A 20,709-nucleotide genomic window follows, 5' to 3' on the forward strand; every position below is an offset into this window, starting at 1 on the left:
CCACTCACCTCAGCCTCCCAAAGGCGCGGGATTACAGGCTGAGCCACCAAGCCCGGCGTCGATATCTTTTACCTTATATAATTGAAGGGCTAATCTAAAATCGTACAATTGTAACCAAAGGCAGTTTTACATATGTAAAGAAGCATCTCTGTGTTCTAATACTCATTTAATCTTTTCTTCACAGGGTGAACCTGGGGAATCAGGGAACCCAGGCCCTCCTGGGGAAGCAGGCACCGGGGTAAGTTCTATCCTCTTATCCATATATCATGCCGTTGGTTTTGGCATTTATTTTCGAGCATTTTAAATTTGTGGCTTAACCCCTGACTGTCATTCAGTGTTTTGCTTTCCCTTTTCAATCCATTATGAATAATCACATGTGCAGAACCTTATTGTTTAAGAGCTGTACATATCCTCTGTATATACTTATTCATATACAAATTGAATATATGCATATGTGTGTGTATGTTTGCATAAGTAAGAATATGAAAACCGTAAACTCTTTACTGTATACAGTCTCTTTGGTGAACTGTCCATTAAAGGAACACACAAACAAAAAACGCTGCTGCCTTAAATAAACAATTCAATTTATGATTTGTAATAGGACTGTATTAGTACAACATATATTAGTTTAAACTGGGAGTGAAGTTGCCTCCCAGGGAATGTTTGATGACATCTAGAGACATTTCTGGTTCTCAGACTTGGAGGGGTAATTGTGGGTGACATAGTTTGTAAATGCCAGGTTTACTGTTAGATGTCTCACAGTGCACAGGATAGTATCCACAGCAAAGAATCGTCTTAGTCAGTGTGCCAAGGTTGAGAAACTCTGATTTAAAGCCTGAGATCTAACTCCTCTTTTCCTTACATTGTGTAGGGTCCCAAAGGAGAAAGAGGAGAGAAAGGAGAAGCTGGTCCCCCTGGAGCTGCTGGACCCCCTGGTGCTAAGGGGCCACCAGGTGACGATGGCCCTAAGGGTAACCCGGTGAGTTTGGTCCCCTTTAAGGTGCAATTTGGCTGAACATGGTGGCTTATGCCTGTCATTCTAGCATCCCAGTGCTTTTGGAGACTGAGGCGGGAAGATCACTTGAGTCCAGGAGTTTGAGACCATCCTAGGCAGCACAGTGAGACCTTTGTCTTTACTAAAAAAAAAAGAAAAAAGAAAAAGAAAAATAGCTGGTGTGGTGGCACATGCCTATAGTACTAGCTACCTTGGAGGCCTAGGCAGAAGGATTGCCTGATCCCAGGATCATGCCACTCCAGCCTGAGTGATGGAATGAGACACTGTCTGTATAAAATAGATAGATAGATAGATAGATAGATAGATAGATAGATAGATAGATAGATAGATAGATAGACAGATAGATAGATGATAGATTAAAAAAAGGAATTTGTGACAAACTCACTTTGGAGTTTTTCTTTTATTTTAAGGATGTGAGGTACAATTCAGGGTCAGATATACAAACGTTCATTATGCAGGTACCTTGTTGATGAGGTGTACCCCCCTCCCCTGGCAGTTTCCCACTACTGCCAGTCCCTTTCTTACAGTATTAAGAAAGTTGTTAAAGGTCCACTTATAAGTGAGAACATGTGGTACTCAGTTCTTTGTTTCTGTGATAGATCACTCAGTATTAGAGACTCTAAGTTCATCCAAGTTGCTGTGAAGTTCATAATTTTGTCCTTCTATATGGCTGTGTAATATTCCATCGTGTATATGTACCACCTTTTTTATCCAGTCCTATTTCAATGGGCAGCGAGTTGGTTCCAGGTTTTTGCTATTGTGAATTATGCTGCAAAAAATGTGCGTGTGTGGGTATCTTTTTCATAGAGTGATTTTGAGTTCCTCTGGATATAGTCCCAGTAGGGGGATTGTTGGGTCATTTGGGAGGTCAATTTTTTTTTTTTTTAGAGAGATTAGGAATCATGAAACTCTGGCCCATTTCCATGAATCTTACTTTTTATCACTTTATATATTCATAGGCATTCTCCCTTGATTTCATGGTTTAGAAATTTTCTAGCAGAATAGAAACATTGTCACCAGATTTTGCTGTGACTTTAACCTCTTGAACTTCAGAATATAATAACTTTATAAAAATTCATTTTGCTTGTATTTCTTTTCCTTTAAAATCATCATTTTAGGGTCCTGTTGGTTTTCCTGGAGATCCTGGTCCTCCTGGGGAGCCTGGCCCTGCAGTAAGTCTCATGGGAAAATAAAAGGATGGTTTTGGTGAGATGTCGTTGATGTCTCTATTACTAATAATTCATGAAAATTCTGAATTGCTTAAGTAGCCTTCCAAAACAGAGAGAAAAAAGAAAACACAGAAACTGCAACTACAAGAAAATCCATATAATCAGAAACTTTTACACCTAGGTTGCATGATGACACTCTTCATTTGGATTCATTTCATAGACTTTGATAGGTTGTACAAATTCATTATCTGAGTGGCAGCATTTTTATTATTTTAAAGTTATGGGATCTTTGCTTTTCTCTGTCTCTTCTATGATGAAAATTCCATTTCAATCTGCACCATATTTGTTTATGTGAAAGGATGCACTCCCTTGTACACTGATTATATCTTATTCTATGAAGAGCATACTATATTTTTAGTTTGATATAGTAGTCATTTCACAAATCTTTACAGAGGGAGTGGGAGGTATCATAATCATTAAAAAATACAATAATATAATAATTTTCTTTGTCCATCTGATAATAATCTATCTCAGTCGTCTACCATACCTTTTACTCTCAGAAAAACAAATAAATAGCATAACTTGGCTGATTTTCTGTTGCTCATTATAGGGTCAAGATGGTGTTGGTGGTGACAAGGGTGAGGATGGAGACCCTGGGCAACCGGTAAGTCAACACACTATAAATTATCTTTTAAATCTTTTCATAGTCTCCAGGCATTTTAAAGAAATAATCAGGGATGATTAAAAAAAGCACAACTGTGTCAGTATACATATTTTTCTTAATTAGCAAAAATATTTGAAATCCAGTTAAAAACCAATCTTATATATTTCTTACCTGATGATGTAGATTGAGAAATATAAGCAAAGTTTTTATAATAAAAATATAGTCCTATCATACCAAAGATTTTGTCATACTATTTCAGATTGTATCTAGCCATATGTGTTAAATAAAAAAAGTTATATTCAGGCCACAAATTTAATACTGAAAGGAAGAAAGTCAAGTTAGTCTGTCATAAGCATGAATTGCTTCAATTATGAACATATATGAATTCAGCCTAGAATAGGCCTTTTAAAAAAATGTTCAATTTGGGAATGACACAGCAGTCTGCTTTGACCACTGGGAAGAAAAGAGGGTACTAACTCAAGTGAAAGCCAAAAACAACTGTCTCCTGAATAGAATTTTGTCTCTGTATCTTGGTAGTCAGAGATGTAGGCTTATTCTGTAGAGGTAAGACTTGTGGACCATATCCCAACATACCATATACACCCTATCCTAAAAATGCTAGTGTTGTACAAGAAATTTAGAGATAATAACTGTTACAGTTTCACAGATTTATTGTAATATGATTAGAATTATTGGTCATATGATTATATTAATTAGCATATATGTTGGATGTTTGCCAAATATACCTTAGCACTTTCTAAAAGGACAAGTTTTTGCCTAAAGGGAATTTGATTCCTCTTTCTTCTAGCTATGAGGAATTTTACCCTAATTTAGCAGTTCTAACTATAGATATCTAGAGAAAGTTTAGGTATCTGAAATAGGGCTGAGATTCTCCCAGAGAGATAAGTGGGTGGAAATGAAGAAAAAAAAAATTGGTTTCAGTCTAGATTTTGAAAAGTTATGTGGGCTACAAAATAATACCTTATTTCTTAAAAGATATTTTTCACATTTTATAGGGTCCTCCTGGTCCATCTGGTGAGGCTGGCCCACCAGGACCTCCTGGAAAAAGAGTAAGTTTCTTTAATTCTATATTTGAAAACATGTTCCTTATTTGCCACGTGTATAAATTTATATAATGTACGTAAGCCGTAGGCAACATGTTAGGATGCTGAAAAACATCCTAAGTCCTAGACAATAATTTCTAAAATGTACCAAAATAATTACTAAAATAAAACATTTTAACCATTTCATTGTCACGATAGAAATAAGAACAAAAAAGCTTTGTGCTTAGATATTCCTTCTGCACAAATGTAGTAGACAATTAAGCAAGATTTCTGTATTCCCCTGAACATAAACTCTTGGAGTGCTACATGGGAATGAGCTGTCAAAAACCCAGTGCTAGCTTAAAACATTGTAAACACCTGAATACAGCATCAAGCGAATGAGCACAGGAATCTGTAGATAATGTTAAATTGCTTTATGTTGTCAAATTTCTCTGACTTGGAAACAATATTTTAATGAAGGGCTATAGCAAAACATAAATAAATAGGTATTGTTCAAAATATTGGCCATGGTAGACGCTGGAAGATTTATTTTCCTGCCCTTTTCTTGCAGTTATACTATTTTCATAATAAAGCAATTCCTGTAGACCTGCCTCTTGTAGTGGCTATAGTGTAGTGTTTTCCTTTACCTCTTTTAGTCTATTTTCCAACCTATACATGGCAAAAATTTGTAGTAAACATTAAAATATGTTTCTTAAGCTCATTCCCTCTTTAGTAATCCAAAGTCCAGAACAATTGGGACCACTGCTGTTTTCTAATAGTAGCTTTATTTTAGGGAAAATTTTCACACTGGATATCTTCACATTGAACTTAGAATGTGCATGGGTCTTCTGTCTCTAAGCAATACAAAATTGAGCCAATATTTACAAGCAAACATTTCTCTTTGTCACAAATGAATTTAGCTTATAATAAATATTTTCTCTGAATGCAATATATTCTTCACTACCTTTTTTTATCTTACCTCTTATATTATGACTATTTTTATCTACAATCTCAAAACATGAACTTAGAAATAAATTTATCCCATCACAACCATTGAGTTATTCTTAGAAAATAATTATAAGGTGTAACATGGTCTTTGAGGTCTGTTGCCTTTATCTGCATGCAGTGACTGCTGTGAAATCTGTCTGGATGCATAGATTTCTACTCTATTATTTCAAACCTTTGGAAAGAATAATTATATAAAGTCTATGGGAATGAGTTAAAATCAATTTTGAGAAAATTTGAAATTAGTTTTTTTCTTTCTCCTGTTCTCAAATGACAGGATGCTGTATTTGATGCTGTATTATATACTGTAGTGATTAATAGGAAAATGCAGTCAGGCTACCTGGCTTTTAACCCACCTCCAACATATATTACCTGAATAATGTCAGGCAAGCTCTGTTCATTTCTCAGCCTGCCTATAGCTGGGCTGAACAAAAGATAACTCATGCAATACAAAAATCATAAATGCTGATGTCATAAATGTGTTATATCTTAGTTGTGAACTAGTTATTCAATATTTATGAACACAAGGGTAATCACCATACAAGTATAAATTATGATGCCTTGGATATAGAGGGAATTCAACCTGCCTTCAAAGCGTATTAGCTACTAGAAAAGGAGAGACTTTATCAAAATCTATTTTGTATGTTTTATTATGTATATTGGCAGCTTCTCAGCTCAGTTCATTATCCAAGGCAAACTCTCAGCAAGTGCTATGCAGTCCAGTTTCATTTTAAAATATGTCAAACAGATTGCTCATCTATAACTTTTGATGAATTTAACTAATTGCCATTTGTTATTTGTAATGAATTCTCTTAACATGATGACAGAGTTTTGGAGTGAATTCTTTTCTTTAGCCATAGAATGGCGAATCATGTGAATTACTCATTTTGAAACAATGAAATATTTTTGAAATTTTTAAAAAAGTAAATAAATAAAAACAACTTACTAGGGAGTATTAACAGAAAGAAAAAATAAAGGGGCATATAGGTGTAAAGCAGAATATCACATGCCCCTTTTGGATGAATATGTGATCCAAAACAAATAAAAATCTATAACATAACTATCATATGCAAATATCATATTTTAAAACTATTAAATCATTGTGTGAAACTGAGCATTTTGGTATATAATAGTTTATGTTTGACACGATTGAGCTTATTATAAACTTTCAAAATATTTTCATTTATGGTTATTAATCTTTAAATCTTGTCAATATAGCATACTTTTTATTATAACAATTTAAAAAATATTTGTGTTTATTACTGTAGAATGGGTAATTATCAGCAATTATAATTTTAATGGATAATTCAGACTTTTAGGAAGACCTCCACCCAATTCTAGAGTTGAGAAAAGGTCATTAGAAAGCCAGCATATGTAGTAAAGAACTGATATTATACCTTTGGTCTTCAATTTTGAGGCAATGCTGAGTAGTAGAAAGCTCATGTATTTACATTCTTATCCATTTACACCTCAATTGGACTTTGCATTTTCCAGTTCCATGAGATGTAATTTACAAACATTAGCTAATCCTTGATTCTTAATTCCTTTATCTTTATAATGAGAACATAAATGTATTTTCATATATTACAAAAGAGTTACAATAAAATATAATAGTATATTAATGAGAACATAGTGTATACTCAAATTTAGTTATTTGTTGCTTTATGAACATGAGGCATAAGATTCTTAGTCCCTTTAGTGTTGCTATAAAGGAATACCTGAGGCTGGATTGTTCATAAAGGAAAGAGATTTTTGTGGTTCACACCTCGGCAAGCTGTACAAGAAACATGGCACCAGCATCGGCTTCTGGTGAAGCCTCAGACTGCATCAACTCATGGTGGAAGGCAAAGTGTTTAAGTATGTGCAGAGATCACATGGCAAGGGAGGAAGCAGGAAAGAGCAAGGAGGGAGATGCCAGACTCGTAACAGCCATCTCTTGTGAGAAGTCATGGAGTGAATTATGTTCACTCACTTCCACCCTGGGAGTGCATTAATCTATTCATGAGGCATCTGCTCCCATGACCCAAACACCTCCCATTAGGTCCCTTCTTCAACATTCAGAATCAGATTTCAATATGAGGTTTGAAGGGGGCAGGTGTCCAAACTGTAGCAGTAACCAATGATTTTTCTCATCCAAAATTAAAGATTACAAACTATTGGCAAATTGCAAGCAACTGATAAATTTTTCTTCAGATTTAAATATCACATGTAATTTAAGAATAATAAAATCATGTTACTACCTTCCCTATTTCTAGTGAGACAACCTGGTTAACTCTCCTGATTAAAAGAGAGAGAGAAAAAAAAAACCCTGAACATAAAAATATGTTTAAGTGCATCAATGAGATGGGTAGAATATAAATGATTAATTTCATGTATTTGCAAAGTTATAATTGATCTTTTATACAAAATGATACATGGATAATGGTCTCATTGAAGAGAAAACCTAAAAAAGACTCAAAGGTATATAGAAACCTCATTTGTGATAAATTGGACTTTACACATCAGTAGAAAATGGATGGACTATTGAATAAAATGTGCTGGGAGAGCTGATTTTCTATATGCAAAAAGATAAAATGGATCTTACCTATCTCCATTTACAAAACTCGGTTACAGTTGAATTATAATCATAAATGTGAAAGGTAAAATTTGGACTATTTTAGCAAAAATTATGGGAAAATAAATTGTATATCTACAGTTGTAACTTCTGGTCACACAGATATAACCAGAAAAAAATAGGCTGATGTATCAAATATATAATCAGTAAAATGTTCTATTTATCAAGACGTACTGAAAAGACATTGAAATGAAAAGATTTGATTGGGGGCAAATATTGATTGGAGGAAATTGGTTAGAGTAAAACTTGCATGGAATATTTTTTAGAATATCTATGTATTCCTTACAAATTAAGAAGAGAAACGTAATAGGAAAAAAGTTAAAAGACATGAGAAGATATTTGACACAAAATATATGCTGAAATGTTTGTAAAAATCAGAAAAATCTGTGCTGAAAATAACACTGAAATATCATCTCATCCACTAGTTTATGAAAACATACTCTGAGAAACCAAATATTGGAAATGTTGTTTTTGAAAAAACAAATCAGCTGCTAAAACTGCTATAGAGAAGTAGTTCTATATTACCTTGTGGAAACTAACATGAACTTAATCCAGTCATCTGATAACTCCACTTCTAAGCACATATCCTAGCTTATGTCTTGCACATGTTTACCATAAGACACAAATAAGAAGGTTTATGATATCCTTGTTAATAGTAACAATTGTAGAAAAGATAAATGTACTGAGATATATTCATAAGGTAAAATTGTATTTGACATTAAAGAATCATGAATCAACACAACTGAATTGCAAAAACTTAATATTAGGCAGAATAAATGTGTTTGTGTGTGTGTGTGTGTGTGTGTGTGTGTGTGTGTAGTATGTAAGTGTGTAAATATAAGATGTATTAAATATATATGTAAAGATATACTACATAATTTTATTTACATAATATGCAAATAAAATTCAATAACATATTTAGCACTTAAACACAAGTGGTAAAAATAATAAAGAAAAGTAAGACAATGACTGACAAAAACTTAGGACAGTTGTTATTTCTGTGGGAAAAAGTAGATTACGGCAGTTATCAGTGGCCTGTGGCAAGTTAATACATTTGTATGTTGAAGCCCTAAGATAATAAAATACTGAGTCATACTAGTATCATTATTGTTCTTTACTATTATTAGGAAATAGGTTAGTTGTCTTTTTTTGATTTTCAATGAATTATTTTAAAATCATCTCATATCATTTTTTCTATGTTATATTCTATCTTCTATTTAATATTAGTTGATAAAAATATGGATAAGCTATTTTAATCCATTCCAGTCACTTGATAAACAAAATTGGAAGACTGTATTCATGAATTATTAATAATATGAGGACTGTGAATCCTAGGCTTTGCTTACAAAGCTATTCACATTCATTTTGATATAGCAGAAAAATTAAACTTAGGTCAATAATATGCATATTTCTCTCTTTTACGATGTAGCAACATTAGATGAAACCTGAAATCTATTTATCAATATGTGAAATTGTTTTCTACATTAGGTTTGGATAAATTTGCATGTTTAATTGTCTTTATCTGTTTTACACAATAATCTATCTTTTTTGCCAGAATAAAATATACTTTAATGGTGTGAAAAATTACTCTTATGTCAATAATTGTATTACTAAAACTGTGATTTGTTCAGAGTTTACACTAGCAATTCATGCTTGCATTCTTTTAAATTACAGTCAATGAAACTAGTTGATTTAGTCTATAATTCTGCCTTAACCTAAGCAAATAGATGGTTTAGTTTTTTTTTAATGGAAACATAAATTATTGACTAAGCACAAAGTATTTACTATTTATTAATTATTTGCCAAATAACTTGTGTTTGTCAATTTGTTTATCCACTGAGTGAGCATCAAGCATCTAATTCTATAGGGTATAATGCAGAGTGAATTCTATGAGTTTTGGCTTAATTGATAGTTCTGTCTCTACTCACCTTTGGGCTCAGTCAGTCCACAGACAGCAATGTCTGATGCAGTAGTCAGTCTAATATCACTTTTGTGAAACTAGAAAGAACATATTCCTATGTAATGAGGTAAAATCATTTTCAATCTATAAACTGACACTCTGCATACCTTAATTTCAGCACACAGCTGTCCAGAATACTGATACATTAGAATCAGATAGAACTGGGTTTCAAATCCCTGTTTTGCTACCTAAAAATGTGACTTGGGATAAGTTACATTTTTCTCATTTATAAAGAGGTTTAATAACTAATTTTGAGCACTGAAGTCGGGACTGAAGTTAATAAAATGTATATTTAAAGCATAATGACTGAATTTATGAGGAACTCATAAATAAAACTTCTTAATAGAATATTGATAGTAGTAGATGCTACTATTAAGCCTTGATTAAGTGTTTCAAATTGTAGTATCTATAAATTATTTATTAAACACATTATTAAAAATATAGGTAACAGAAAGATTGAAACATTTTTTCCAATTGTCTAGTTGTATAAATGAAAGGAAAGTTTATTGGCAACAAATTCATAGTCACTTCATAGTAGACTTAGTTTTGTTTATTGTTGCATTTTGCTTTGTCATTTGAGTTCTACAGTGACCAACACAGAACTAACTGGGTGATGAACGTGCAAAAAGAGTATAAGATATTAGCTAACTGGATTTTCAAAGTACAATATATTGTGCTTTTATTGGAATTGATACTTACATTATTTATTCCTTGGAGGAAATTCATGTAACATACAGTAAAGGAATTTTCTGTGAGAACTATTACCAAAAATAGAAGTATTTAAATTCACAAAAACTACATATATTGTTTTAATGAAGTGGCGTTGCCAAACAACTGAGATTTGAAGTCCGTTTGAGAAATAATAAAGGAAATAAACTATGAGTTAGTTGAAAAGGAGGTATTTGGTAATTTAAAAGTACTGTATGTGATATCACTCTGTATGTACACTGCACATATGTGAGGTCACCTTGTTTATCCACTGGGTGAACACAAAGCATCTAATCTTATAGGGACGTAATGCAGAGTGAATTCTATGAGTTGAGACTGAATTAAATCTCACCTTTGGGTTCAGTCCACAGAGAACAATGTCTGATGCAATAGTCAGTTTAATATCACATTTATGAAATTAGTAAGAACATATTCCTTTGCGATAAGGTAATATTTGATCTACAGGCTTGTGATTTTGTTAAATATGGAATTGCTTACCGTCTATTTCTTTTTTTTTCTTTTTTCTTTTTTTTTTTGAGTTGGAGTCTCACTCTGTTGCCCAGACTGGAGTGCAGTAGCCGCTCCCGGCCACCGCAGCCTCGACCTGCTGGGCTCCAGCAATCCTTCCGCCTCAGCCTTTCAAGTAGCCGGAATTACAGGCATGCGCTACCATGCCCGGCTGATTTTTTGATTTATTGTAGAGATGAGGTCTCGCTGCCCAGGTGGGTCTTGAACCCACGGGCTCAGGCAAACCACTCACCTTAGCCTCCCAAAGGCGCGGGATTACAGGCTGGGTCATAGAGCCCGGCAAGTCTATTTCTTTTTAGTTTATCTAGAACATGTAGTCCTAAGTAAGCTTGATATATATTTTGTAGAAATTAACATCTCTTGTCCTTATTTTCCCTACATTGGAAGCAACAGAAAAGTAGCATTTTTACTATAATATCTCACAGCAGAAGTGCAATGACTAGAAATATGTTCAAAAGTATTACCACTTTTTCTGTGATTGAATCTTACAAATGAATGATAATTAAACTTCCAGATAGAATATTGATCACAATGTTGTGAGTGGCAGTGATACTGAGAAGCAACATTCTAGTGGTTATTAAACAAGTAGGAGAATTAAGTTATCATTTGTAGTACATGTACCTTCTGTCATGCATTTGAAATATTTGAGAATAAATGTGTATTTCCTGAAGGCACTGGATATGTACAGCTTGTTTCAGTGAGCCATGAAATTTTAATGCTCAAGTTAGCATTTTAGCTAGTTCCACTTCCCTTTTTAGAAAAAAATTCTAGAGCTTACTAAAATAATTTAAACATTGTAACCTGAAAATGTACATATTAAATGGAAGTTTAAGAAGTCTAGCTCATGTTGCCAAAGGAAAGTTCATAGTACAAAATTAAAATAGGTGATTTCTTTTGCCCATGCCCTCTCTGGCATGTCTCCTTTTCTTTTTGTTCTTCTTTCTCTAATAAACTTTGTTTGAAAACAAAATTAAAACAATAACTGATATCATTAATCGATTACAAAGACAGCTGAAGTTTTAACTTACCATGTAAAGACATGTCATATATATCATATATAGTATGTTTGTATATTATATATATAAACACATATGTAGTATGTGTTTATATCATATATATGATATATATGCATATATAGTATGTTTGTATATTATATATATAAACACTTTTGTAGTATCAGATGTATGTATATAGTATTAATTCAAATTTTAAATTCAGACATTTGCTTTTAAAAAAGTCCTTGGAAATGTTTTATAGTATATAAACATATAGCTAGAAAATACTTGTATGGAAGGTCAATTTCTAGTTCCATACTATTGGGAATATACCCGGAGGAACTCAAATCATTCTACAAAAATGATACCTGCACACGAATGGTTGTTGCAGTTCTATTCACAATAGTAAAAATATGGAACCAACCATGCTGCCCATTGAAGCTGGACTAGATTAAAAAATGTGGTACATATACATAATATACATATTATGCATCCGTAAAGAAAGACAAACTATATGGACTTTGTGGGGGGCCAGCTCCTACAAGTTTTGGGGAGATTTAGGAGGTCCCTTGGAAGGTGTGGCAGCGTCGGCGTTTATCCTGGGGAAATAAAGAGAAAAAAAGAGAAAAGGGGGAGAAAGGAAGAGACTGGACTCTATCATTGAGAGTTACAGCAGGTAACTATCGCAGAAGCTGGTTATTGAGAGTTACAGCAGGTATTTATCTCCAAATTTTAGACAGTCTCACAAGTCTTTGACGTGAACACAAAGCCAGGTGCAGGAGGGGCGTCCCCCACCCACCAGATGCTTAGGTGTGAGGAGGGACAAGCCTCAAGATTGTCTTATAGTTCCCTTTGCTAGTTAATGCTCTTCAAAAAGCAATGCAACAATCCCTGCTAGCCTAATGATGTTCTGATAATCAGTAACTTCTAAAGCTCATGCAATACCCATGATGACTAACTTAAACTTTATTACCTTTCTATTTATGCTAATACTACTACGGAAGCTCTTAATTATAGCTTAAGCCAATTCTAAAGAATGTGGCCCAGTCCAAAGATCACGCTGGGCTCTACAGGATGTGGCCCAGTCCAAGGTTCATGGTGGGCCACCTTTTGGAACAATAGACTACAGTCTCTTAACAAGATGGCTATTCTAAAGTCCTATATATCTATCCTAATTTCTATGAAAGTTTCTAATTCCTAATCCTAATATATAAAGCTGATCAGCAGCAGCAAAGCTTCTAAAACCCAAATATAAACTGTAAATGTACTAAGGCCAAAACCACAATAGTAGAAAATGGAGACAATGAAATTTCTAAAGTTAACTATATTCTTATTAAACTTCAAAATATCATAATTGATTATGCTTGAACTAACATGATTCCCTGACGTAGCATGACCTATTCTACAATACTTTCTATGAATAAAATAAATTCAATTTCTATAATAGGTAGAAAAAACCCTACACTAACTGTAGCTAAAGCTGGCCTAAAAGAATGCAGCCCAGTCCAAAGTACACGCTGGGCCCTCAGGAATGTGGCTCAGCCCAAACCTTGTGCTAGGCCATTTCTGATAATTCTAGATAGTCATCTATACTTGAAAAGCTGAAAACAGCTCTCCATAAGTATATACTAATTCTACAAATATACTTTTAAATCTTATAAAGAAGCTTGTACTGTATAAAAGCCTCCCAAATGTGACCTGAATTTGAATTATATCTAATTCCTAAGCCAAAACCACAGTTTATGGGAAACAGGAACAATGGGTTTCTAGAGTGAGCCATGCCTGTCACAGTCACAGAGCTTTCAGCTTAGATCGGCAGAGTTCCTTTAGTTTACTTGTGCTGCATGGTAAAAGGAGGAGGAAAATGGGGTCAATGGCTCCCGAACACATCCTAGTGGTCTCGGGGTCCACGGCCCTCCCTGATCCCTAATGCTCAGTGGGCCTCCGTGGCTGGCTCTCAACAGGACTTTGCAGCAACTTGGATGGATTTAGAGTTGATCTTACTCAGTGATCTATCACAGAAACGAAGAACAGATGACCATATGTTCTCACTCATATGCAGACCTTGAACAATTATAATAATACTATAAGAAAGGGATTGGCAGTAGTGGGAAACTGCCAGGGGAGGAGAGGTGGGATTGGCAGTTGAGAGAAACTGCTAGGGGAGGGAGGGGCATACCTCATCAACAAGGTACCTGCATAATGAACATTTGTATACCTAACCCTGAATAGTACCCTACATCTTTAAAATTAAAAAAAAAATTTAAAGAAAATACTTGTCATAATAAAATGAATTATAAATTCAATGAACATTTTTGTTTATTAGAAAACTCCTTCTCCCAAGGAAAGTCGTTATGAAAACCAGGTCTGCCTTTATATTGGGAAACACTGCAGATCATACACCACTCTTGGAGGGTCCTAGTTCAGGAAGAATATCAAATATTCTGAAAAATTCTGAGTTAAATTTATTCAACCTAATCTTTTAAATATTTATGTTTTTAGTACTGTTTGGGAAAAATTGTTCCAATTTTTTAATGTGGAAAATATAAATGCTTGTTTATTTAATATGTTAGAAAATGTTTATTCAGATACCAAGTTTATATTGAATTTGGTGATTTATTTCGCTAATATTAAAAAAATCCGGGATTCCTCCTGCCAAGTCCTTGCCTTTCTCCAATTTTCCACTTTCCTCCTCAACTCTCAAATCTCCACATCACCAGGCAGCCTGAGACTCTGCCCTTGTACAGCAACACCATGCACAGATGTTAGCTAACAGCCTGACGGAACTACTGGTAGTTCTCTAAAGAGTGTCATGTGCTTTTCGTCCTCATGCCTCTTAGCATGCATATGAGTGGTCAGAGAGACATTCCTCCCTTATTTACTGGAAGATTCAAATCAGAGACTAGATTTTAGGAAAATTTACCCACTGCCAAATTAGATCATTATACCTGTTTTGCACCTCTTTCCCTTCTTTGTCTATTTTACAATGTACCATGTTCGTTTATTTTTTTGTTTGTTTTTGTAACTAAACTTTGTGAACTCTTTAGGGTTTAAATTGTATTTTATTTTTAATAATTTTTTTTTATTTTAAAGATGTGGTATACAATTCAGGGTTAGGTATACAAATGTTAATTATGCAGGTACCTTTGTTAATGAGGTATGCCCCCCTCCCCAGGCAGATTCCTCCTACTGCCAATCCTGCTTCCCCACCCTCCTCCCGGCAGTTTCCCATTACTGCCCGTCATTCTCTTATATTATTACAATAATTGTTCAAGGACTGCTTATGAGTGGAGCATGTGATACTCAGTTCTTTGTTTCTGTGAAAGATCACTCAGTATTATAGACTCTAAGTCCATCCGGTTGCTGTGAAGTTCATGATTTTGTTCTTTATGGCTGCATAATATTTCATTTTGTACATGTACCACATTTTTTTAACCCCTTCCTCTTTTGATGAGCAGCATGGTTGGTTCCCTGTTCTTGTTACTGTGAACAGTGCTGTGATAAGCATGCGCATGTGCAGGTATCTTTTTTATAGAGTGATTTGAGTTCTTCTGGGTAAATTCCCAGAAGAGGGATTGTGGGGTCGTTTGAAAGGTCGATTTTTAGATCTTTTAGGAATCACCACCCTGTTTTCCACAGAAGCTGTTTACACTCCCACCAACAGTGTAGAAATTAATTTTTCTTCTCCAAGAACAGCATATTTCTGGGAAATAAGGAATATTTAAATGTTTTGTGACATGAATGGAAAATGGAAAATTAAAGAATCATATTGCAAAACTTGAGTAGTGGGAAGAGCATCTTATTAGATATTTTATAAGAATAGTAGTTCTCATGGGTAAAAAAGTAAATCTGTTATAACAGTGACTACTGGTGGAAAATTAACTAGGATCTATTTTATTGTGCCATGTCTTTATGAGTCATTTTCCAGTAAGCACACTCATTACTTCAAGAACGTACAAGTAGCTCACTAAATCAAGTCTTTGCTCCTCTGTTTATGCAAACAAATGAGAAATAAATGCCTAAGACAATAATTCACCCACAGACATTGTGTGTGTGTGTATTTGTGTGTGTGTGTGTGCGCGTGTGCACATGCACACACATGCACGCACACTACTATAACAGAATGCCACAGACTAGTAATTTACAATGAACAAAAATATATTGGCTCATGATTCTGGAGGCTGAGAAGTCCAACACTGAGGGGCCACACTTTGCAAGGGCATTCTTGCAGGGTCATCCCTTGATGGAGGGCAAAGAGGGGACCAGAGAGAACAAGTGATCAAACTCACAGCCTCAGCCGTTTTATAATCATGGTTAATAAATTCATGAGGGTGGAACCCTCATAACCCAAACATCTTTTATTAGATCTCACCTCTCAACACTATCATTTGGGGATAAAATCCCAAGATATGGTTTTTTGGGGACACATTCAAATCATAGCAAGTATTATGAGTTTTGCTCCCCCCAAAGGGAAGCATTCTACTCTCATTTTATTAAAAAAGTGTGTAACCTGATTTCTTCCTTGTTTTTATTTAATTTTTTTGTCATGTTGGGAAAAAGAATAAATAGAATGTGTAAAAATGAGAAAAAGAACAAAATGAAGTTGTTTAATAAGAATATCCACCATGACAGATATTTGTTCACAGAAGGAAGAAGTTCCTTGGAGTAGAGAAACCCTGTAGTTTAGTCACAGTTTTATGGCTGTGTTGAAGTTTAGTTGTGTTAAAATTCTCTAGACACTTCAAACTTTTCTATTTTGGAGTAAGGGCAATGTTTTCATTCTATTTTCAAACAGTGGATGGCTAGCTTTTTGAAAATACAGATATTGATAAATCTTTTCTACTACAAAGTTCATGTGTGTCAATATAAGCTTTTGAAGTTAAGACTACATACAATTATGTAACTAACAAGAAAAAAACCCTCATTGAATAAGGAAAAACTATGATTCCAGTGTATAAGAGTCCCCAAAATTAGAATAATTATGATTGTTTTATCTACTTTGCATGGGTTATTTAAATTTCATACCAAAATATTTTATAACTCAAAATTGTAACACTAGGAAAAATGTGTAGTTTATGCTTCAATACAGAATTCCTCTTGCATAAATACTGTGAAATTTAAAAAGATGCACATGGAAGTCTTACTGAATATATTATTTTCAGAATATGTGTGTCCCTTCAGGAGACTGCATATAGAATTTTTACATTTCTTATCTTTGAATTGAAATATAGTGGATGCATAATAGAAGATGAAGTCACAGGGATGATATTGAGAAAATAATTACTAATGATGTCTTCATTGATGCTCTCAGAAATGAAATGAGTTCATGGGCTTCTCTGAATTTGATGAAGTGCTTGATATTCACTTTAAATGCGGATTTAAAAGACCATATGAAAGGCTAACATGCATTCACTGTTAGAATATTAATATAGCATCTGGAAAAAAGAAAGTCATCTTCCAGCTTCTCCTTGTTCTCATGAATTAACACCACCGGGACTGCTCTCTCCGCCTACAACCCCAACCTCAGCTAACGATTTTGAGCACAATTCATTGTGAAAATTGAAGTAAATAAATGAAAAAAAGAGGATCTGAGCAAAAATTGAAAAACAATTTCTTGGAGATCATTACGTTTATTTTTTTAATCTCTCTGTACTTATGCTTAAGGATGACAACTTGAGTGCATTTTTTTTTTTTTTGCTCTAATGTTAGGTTTTAAAACATGACATTAGTTATAAGGCTACTTATTTATGTTAATTATATTGTTCCAGATAATAAAGATATTGTATCTGTTGACCATCATGATTTAAAATGTTGTTTCTGTAGTGGGAACATGATCCTACAAGAATGCATAGACGTTCTATGATTAAGAAAGCGACCACTCTTAAAACTCATTGAAGTTGGAAGTGAAATCTGATCCATTAAATTAATGTCAAATAATACAACATAATAGATGATATTTGAGTACTTAACGTATTAAGTTTAGTCCAGGCACAGTAGCTTGTATCTATAATCCCAGCATTTTGGGAGGCCGAGGCGGGAGGATTGCTTGAACCCAGAAGTTCAAGGCCAGCTCAAGCAAGATATCCTCTGTACCACAAATCAAAAAATTAGCCTATAGTCCCAGCTACTTGGCAGGCTGAGGTGGAGGGATCACCTGAGCCCAGGAAGTTGAACCTGGTGAGCCGTAGACTTTAGTCTGGACAACAGAGTGAGATCCCTGACTAAAATATATATATATTTTTTATTTACTGTTATATAGTTATTTATTTATATTTGCTGTTTTCCTACAGTGAAGTGAAGTGATGATTTTCAGTCTTCTCACCTGCGTTTTGTTTTTAATATTCTACTAGGACATTTGTACATAAAAAGGATATTGCTTTTCTCCTTGTATTTTAAAACAAATAGTGATAGAAACAGACCAATTATTAGTCTTTTACAAATTAAATTATTTGTAAGCAAGTCCTCAGTTACATTCCTTGTATGTGTGATACGTATTTCAATGCGATTTTATGTTTGCAGGGTCCTCCGGGAGCGGCAGGTGCAGAGGGAAGACAGGGTGAAAAAGGCGCTAAGGTAAAATATAGGAGAGGGAAGCCAAAACAAAACCGGAATTCATCGGAAAGTCAGTTTTTTAATGACTGATGTACACTGGTAAACAGAATACCTTATTTAATTTGAAAGCCTATTATTTTAAAAAGATAACTGTTTTTATATGAAATTTTCCTTTTTTAAAGCCTTGTGTAACAATTCAGAAGAATACCAAAAGAATAGATTTGAGTTGAGTAAAAAGTCAAAAGAAAATACTTTAAAATGTTTTGTAGAAACATTTTCTTCCTTTTGTTTGCTATATCATATGAATTAAATAAACTGTCCCAGAAATGTACAAATTTTATTAAAATATTATAATCTTGGTATCTGTGTTAATTATCATAATGATTTGAAGGAGCACTTATTTAATTTTTTTTTAAACAACGGTGTTGAAGTATTGGACCATCATGTTTTATCAATAAATATATGAAATAACCCCCCAAAATTTATCTTTTTGAGGGCGGGCCCTTGTAGCACAGGCTTCCTCCACTAATTTAGAGTTCTAGGAGCCCATCAGTATCAGTATACCAGCTAGGCCTTGTTGTGAGAGGCTGTGTTCGGTTTCAGTGAATTTTTGTTTTAGATTGTTTGGATGTGGTTGCCCATTTCAGGATGGGTGATTTATGAGTGCACCTGGCCACACCATTCTGAGTGTTCAGCAGTTTTTGACCCAAATGGCATGACCCTATGCTCCACACTCCCTATTCACCTGACCGAGGCCTGAAAGACTTTTTTTTTTTTTTTGCTTCCCGGATGAAAAAGTCCTCAAAGGGAAACGTTTTGCCTATGTGGAAAGGTAAAACCAAAAAAAGGGCAAAAGCACTAAAAGGCATCAAAATGGGAGTTCAAGCTCTGTTTTGAGCAGTGGAAAAAGCATCTTGATAGGTGTATTTCATTAAATGGAGAGAATTTTGAAGTTGACTGAAGTTTAGACATGGAAGAATGAATACTCCATTTTTTTAATCAATGAATTCCAGGTTTTTTGGTAGGTATTATGTTTGAACATCTCATGCATACATTGAGCAACGTTTATTTCAGTACATTTACTAAAACACTCAGTAGTCATTTCTTATTATGAACATGTCGCCATATTTTATTTCCTAACAGGGAGAGGCTGGAGCGGAAGGTCCAGCTGGAAAAACCGGCCCAGTTGGTCCTCAGGGACCTGCTGGAAAGCCTGGTCCAGAAGGACTTCGGGGCATCCCTGGCCCTGTGGTGAGCATATATATTAAAAGATGCTACTTTGAAAATAACATTTCATTTCTAAAAATATTACAAATGGGAATGTTTATGTCAGCATTCTTTCATAAGTTGTTGTATGGATGTGTTTATTGGAATTCAATAAACATTACATAATAGATACGCTTAAAATATTTAAATGGCCCATTTATTTCCTCAGTTTATAGTGAAACTCTGATTTATAAAAGCAACATCAAAAACTAAACCCTAGACCTGGTATGATGGCTTATACCTGTAATCCCAGCACTTTGGAAAGATTGCTTGAGCCCAAGAATTTGAGACCAGCCTGGGCAACATAGCAAGACCTTGTCTCTACAAAAAAATCAGAAAATTAGTCAGATGTTGTTGCACATGCTTGTAGTCCCTGCTACTTGAGAGGCTGAGGCAGGAGGATCACCTGAGCCCAGGGGGTCAAGACTGTGGTTAATTGTGATCATGCCACTGGACTCCAGCCTGGGTGATAGAGTGAGACCCCAGTGGAAGGAACAAAGGAAGGAAGGAAGGAAGGAAGGCAAGCAAAGAAAAGAAAACTAAACTCTAAGATCCCAATGATGTACAATTTATATATATATATATATATGTGTGTATATATATATATATATGTCTATGCATATATATGTATGTATGTACATGTAGATATATAAACACATGTAGTAAAAAGACACAAAGTTACTTACAAAATTTGTAGCTGTCCTCTGTTGGTGAAATTTATATATGATGTTTGCTTTTATCTTTCTGTATTTCCAAATTTTTTAAAAAAGGATATGTGTATTTTTTATTAATAAAAAATAACGTTTATTTTTTTGTAGGGAGAACAAGGTCTCCCTGGAGCCGCAGGCCAAGATGGACCACCTGGTCCCATGGTGAGTAAGATATTTCTAAAACAAAATTGTTTGTAAGCTAGAATTTTTGAAATTTTATCTTATGTGTTGGTTTGTATTTTGCACAATATCTCAGGAAGTAAGTTCCTTAGGCCTAAATAGAGGACAATAATCCCAACTGATAGGTATACATAGTTTTTGGTTGAAAAAAAATTATTTCCACACAAATAAAATGCCGTGAATGAGGCAGCCAGTCATTTTCCCCGCATGAGCCGTTCCCCCAAATGCATGCAATTACATTGAGTTTCCTGGCACTTCTTTTAAAAGAATAAAGCTGGCACAGACATTCGTTGATTTCTT

The 20,709-nt window shown here is 34.3% G+C and overlaps 1 protein-coding gene across 1 annotated transcript in view; it reads left to right on the plus strand.

Annotated features, from left to right (window-relative positions):
• The window catches only part of COL11A1 (collagen type XI alpha 1 chain), a gene marked incomplete at its 3' end in the record, with an annotated part of 207,355 nt that extends 186,964 nt beyond the window's left edge, over positions 1-20,391 (plus strand). The window contains exons 50-57 of the mRNA XM_008074045.1: positions 185-238; positions 872-979; positions 2,134-2,187; positions 2,795-2,848; positions 3,865-3,918; positions 18,221-18,274; positions 19,397-19,504; positions 20,338-20,391. Of these exons, the coding sequence (XP_008072236.1) occupies positions 185-238; positions 872-979; positions 2,134-2,187; positions 2,795-2,848; positions 3,865-3,918; positions 18,221-18,274; positions 19,397-19,504; positions 20,338-20,391 (540 nt within the window). The remainder of the gene's footprint in view (positions 1-184; positions 239-871; positions 980-2,133; positions 2,188-2,794; positions 2,849-3,864; positions 3,919-18,220; positions 18,275-19,396; positions 19,505-20,337) is intronic.
• Positions 20,392-20,709: the final 318 nt, after the last annotated feature.

This window comes from Carlito syrichta, unplaced genomic scaffold (assembly GCF_000164805.1).
Source record: "Carlito syrichta isolate Samal-C Ts95f unplaced genomic scaffold, Tarsius_syrichta-2.0.1 Scaffold316282, whole genome shotgun sequence".
In the NCBI taxonomy this organism is placed as follows: domain Eukaryota; kingdom Metazoa; phylum Chordata; class Mammalia; order Primates; family Tarsiidae; genus Carlito; species Carlito syrichta.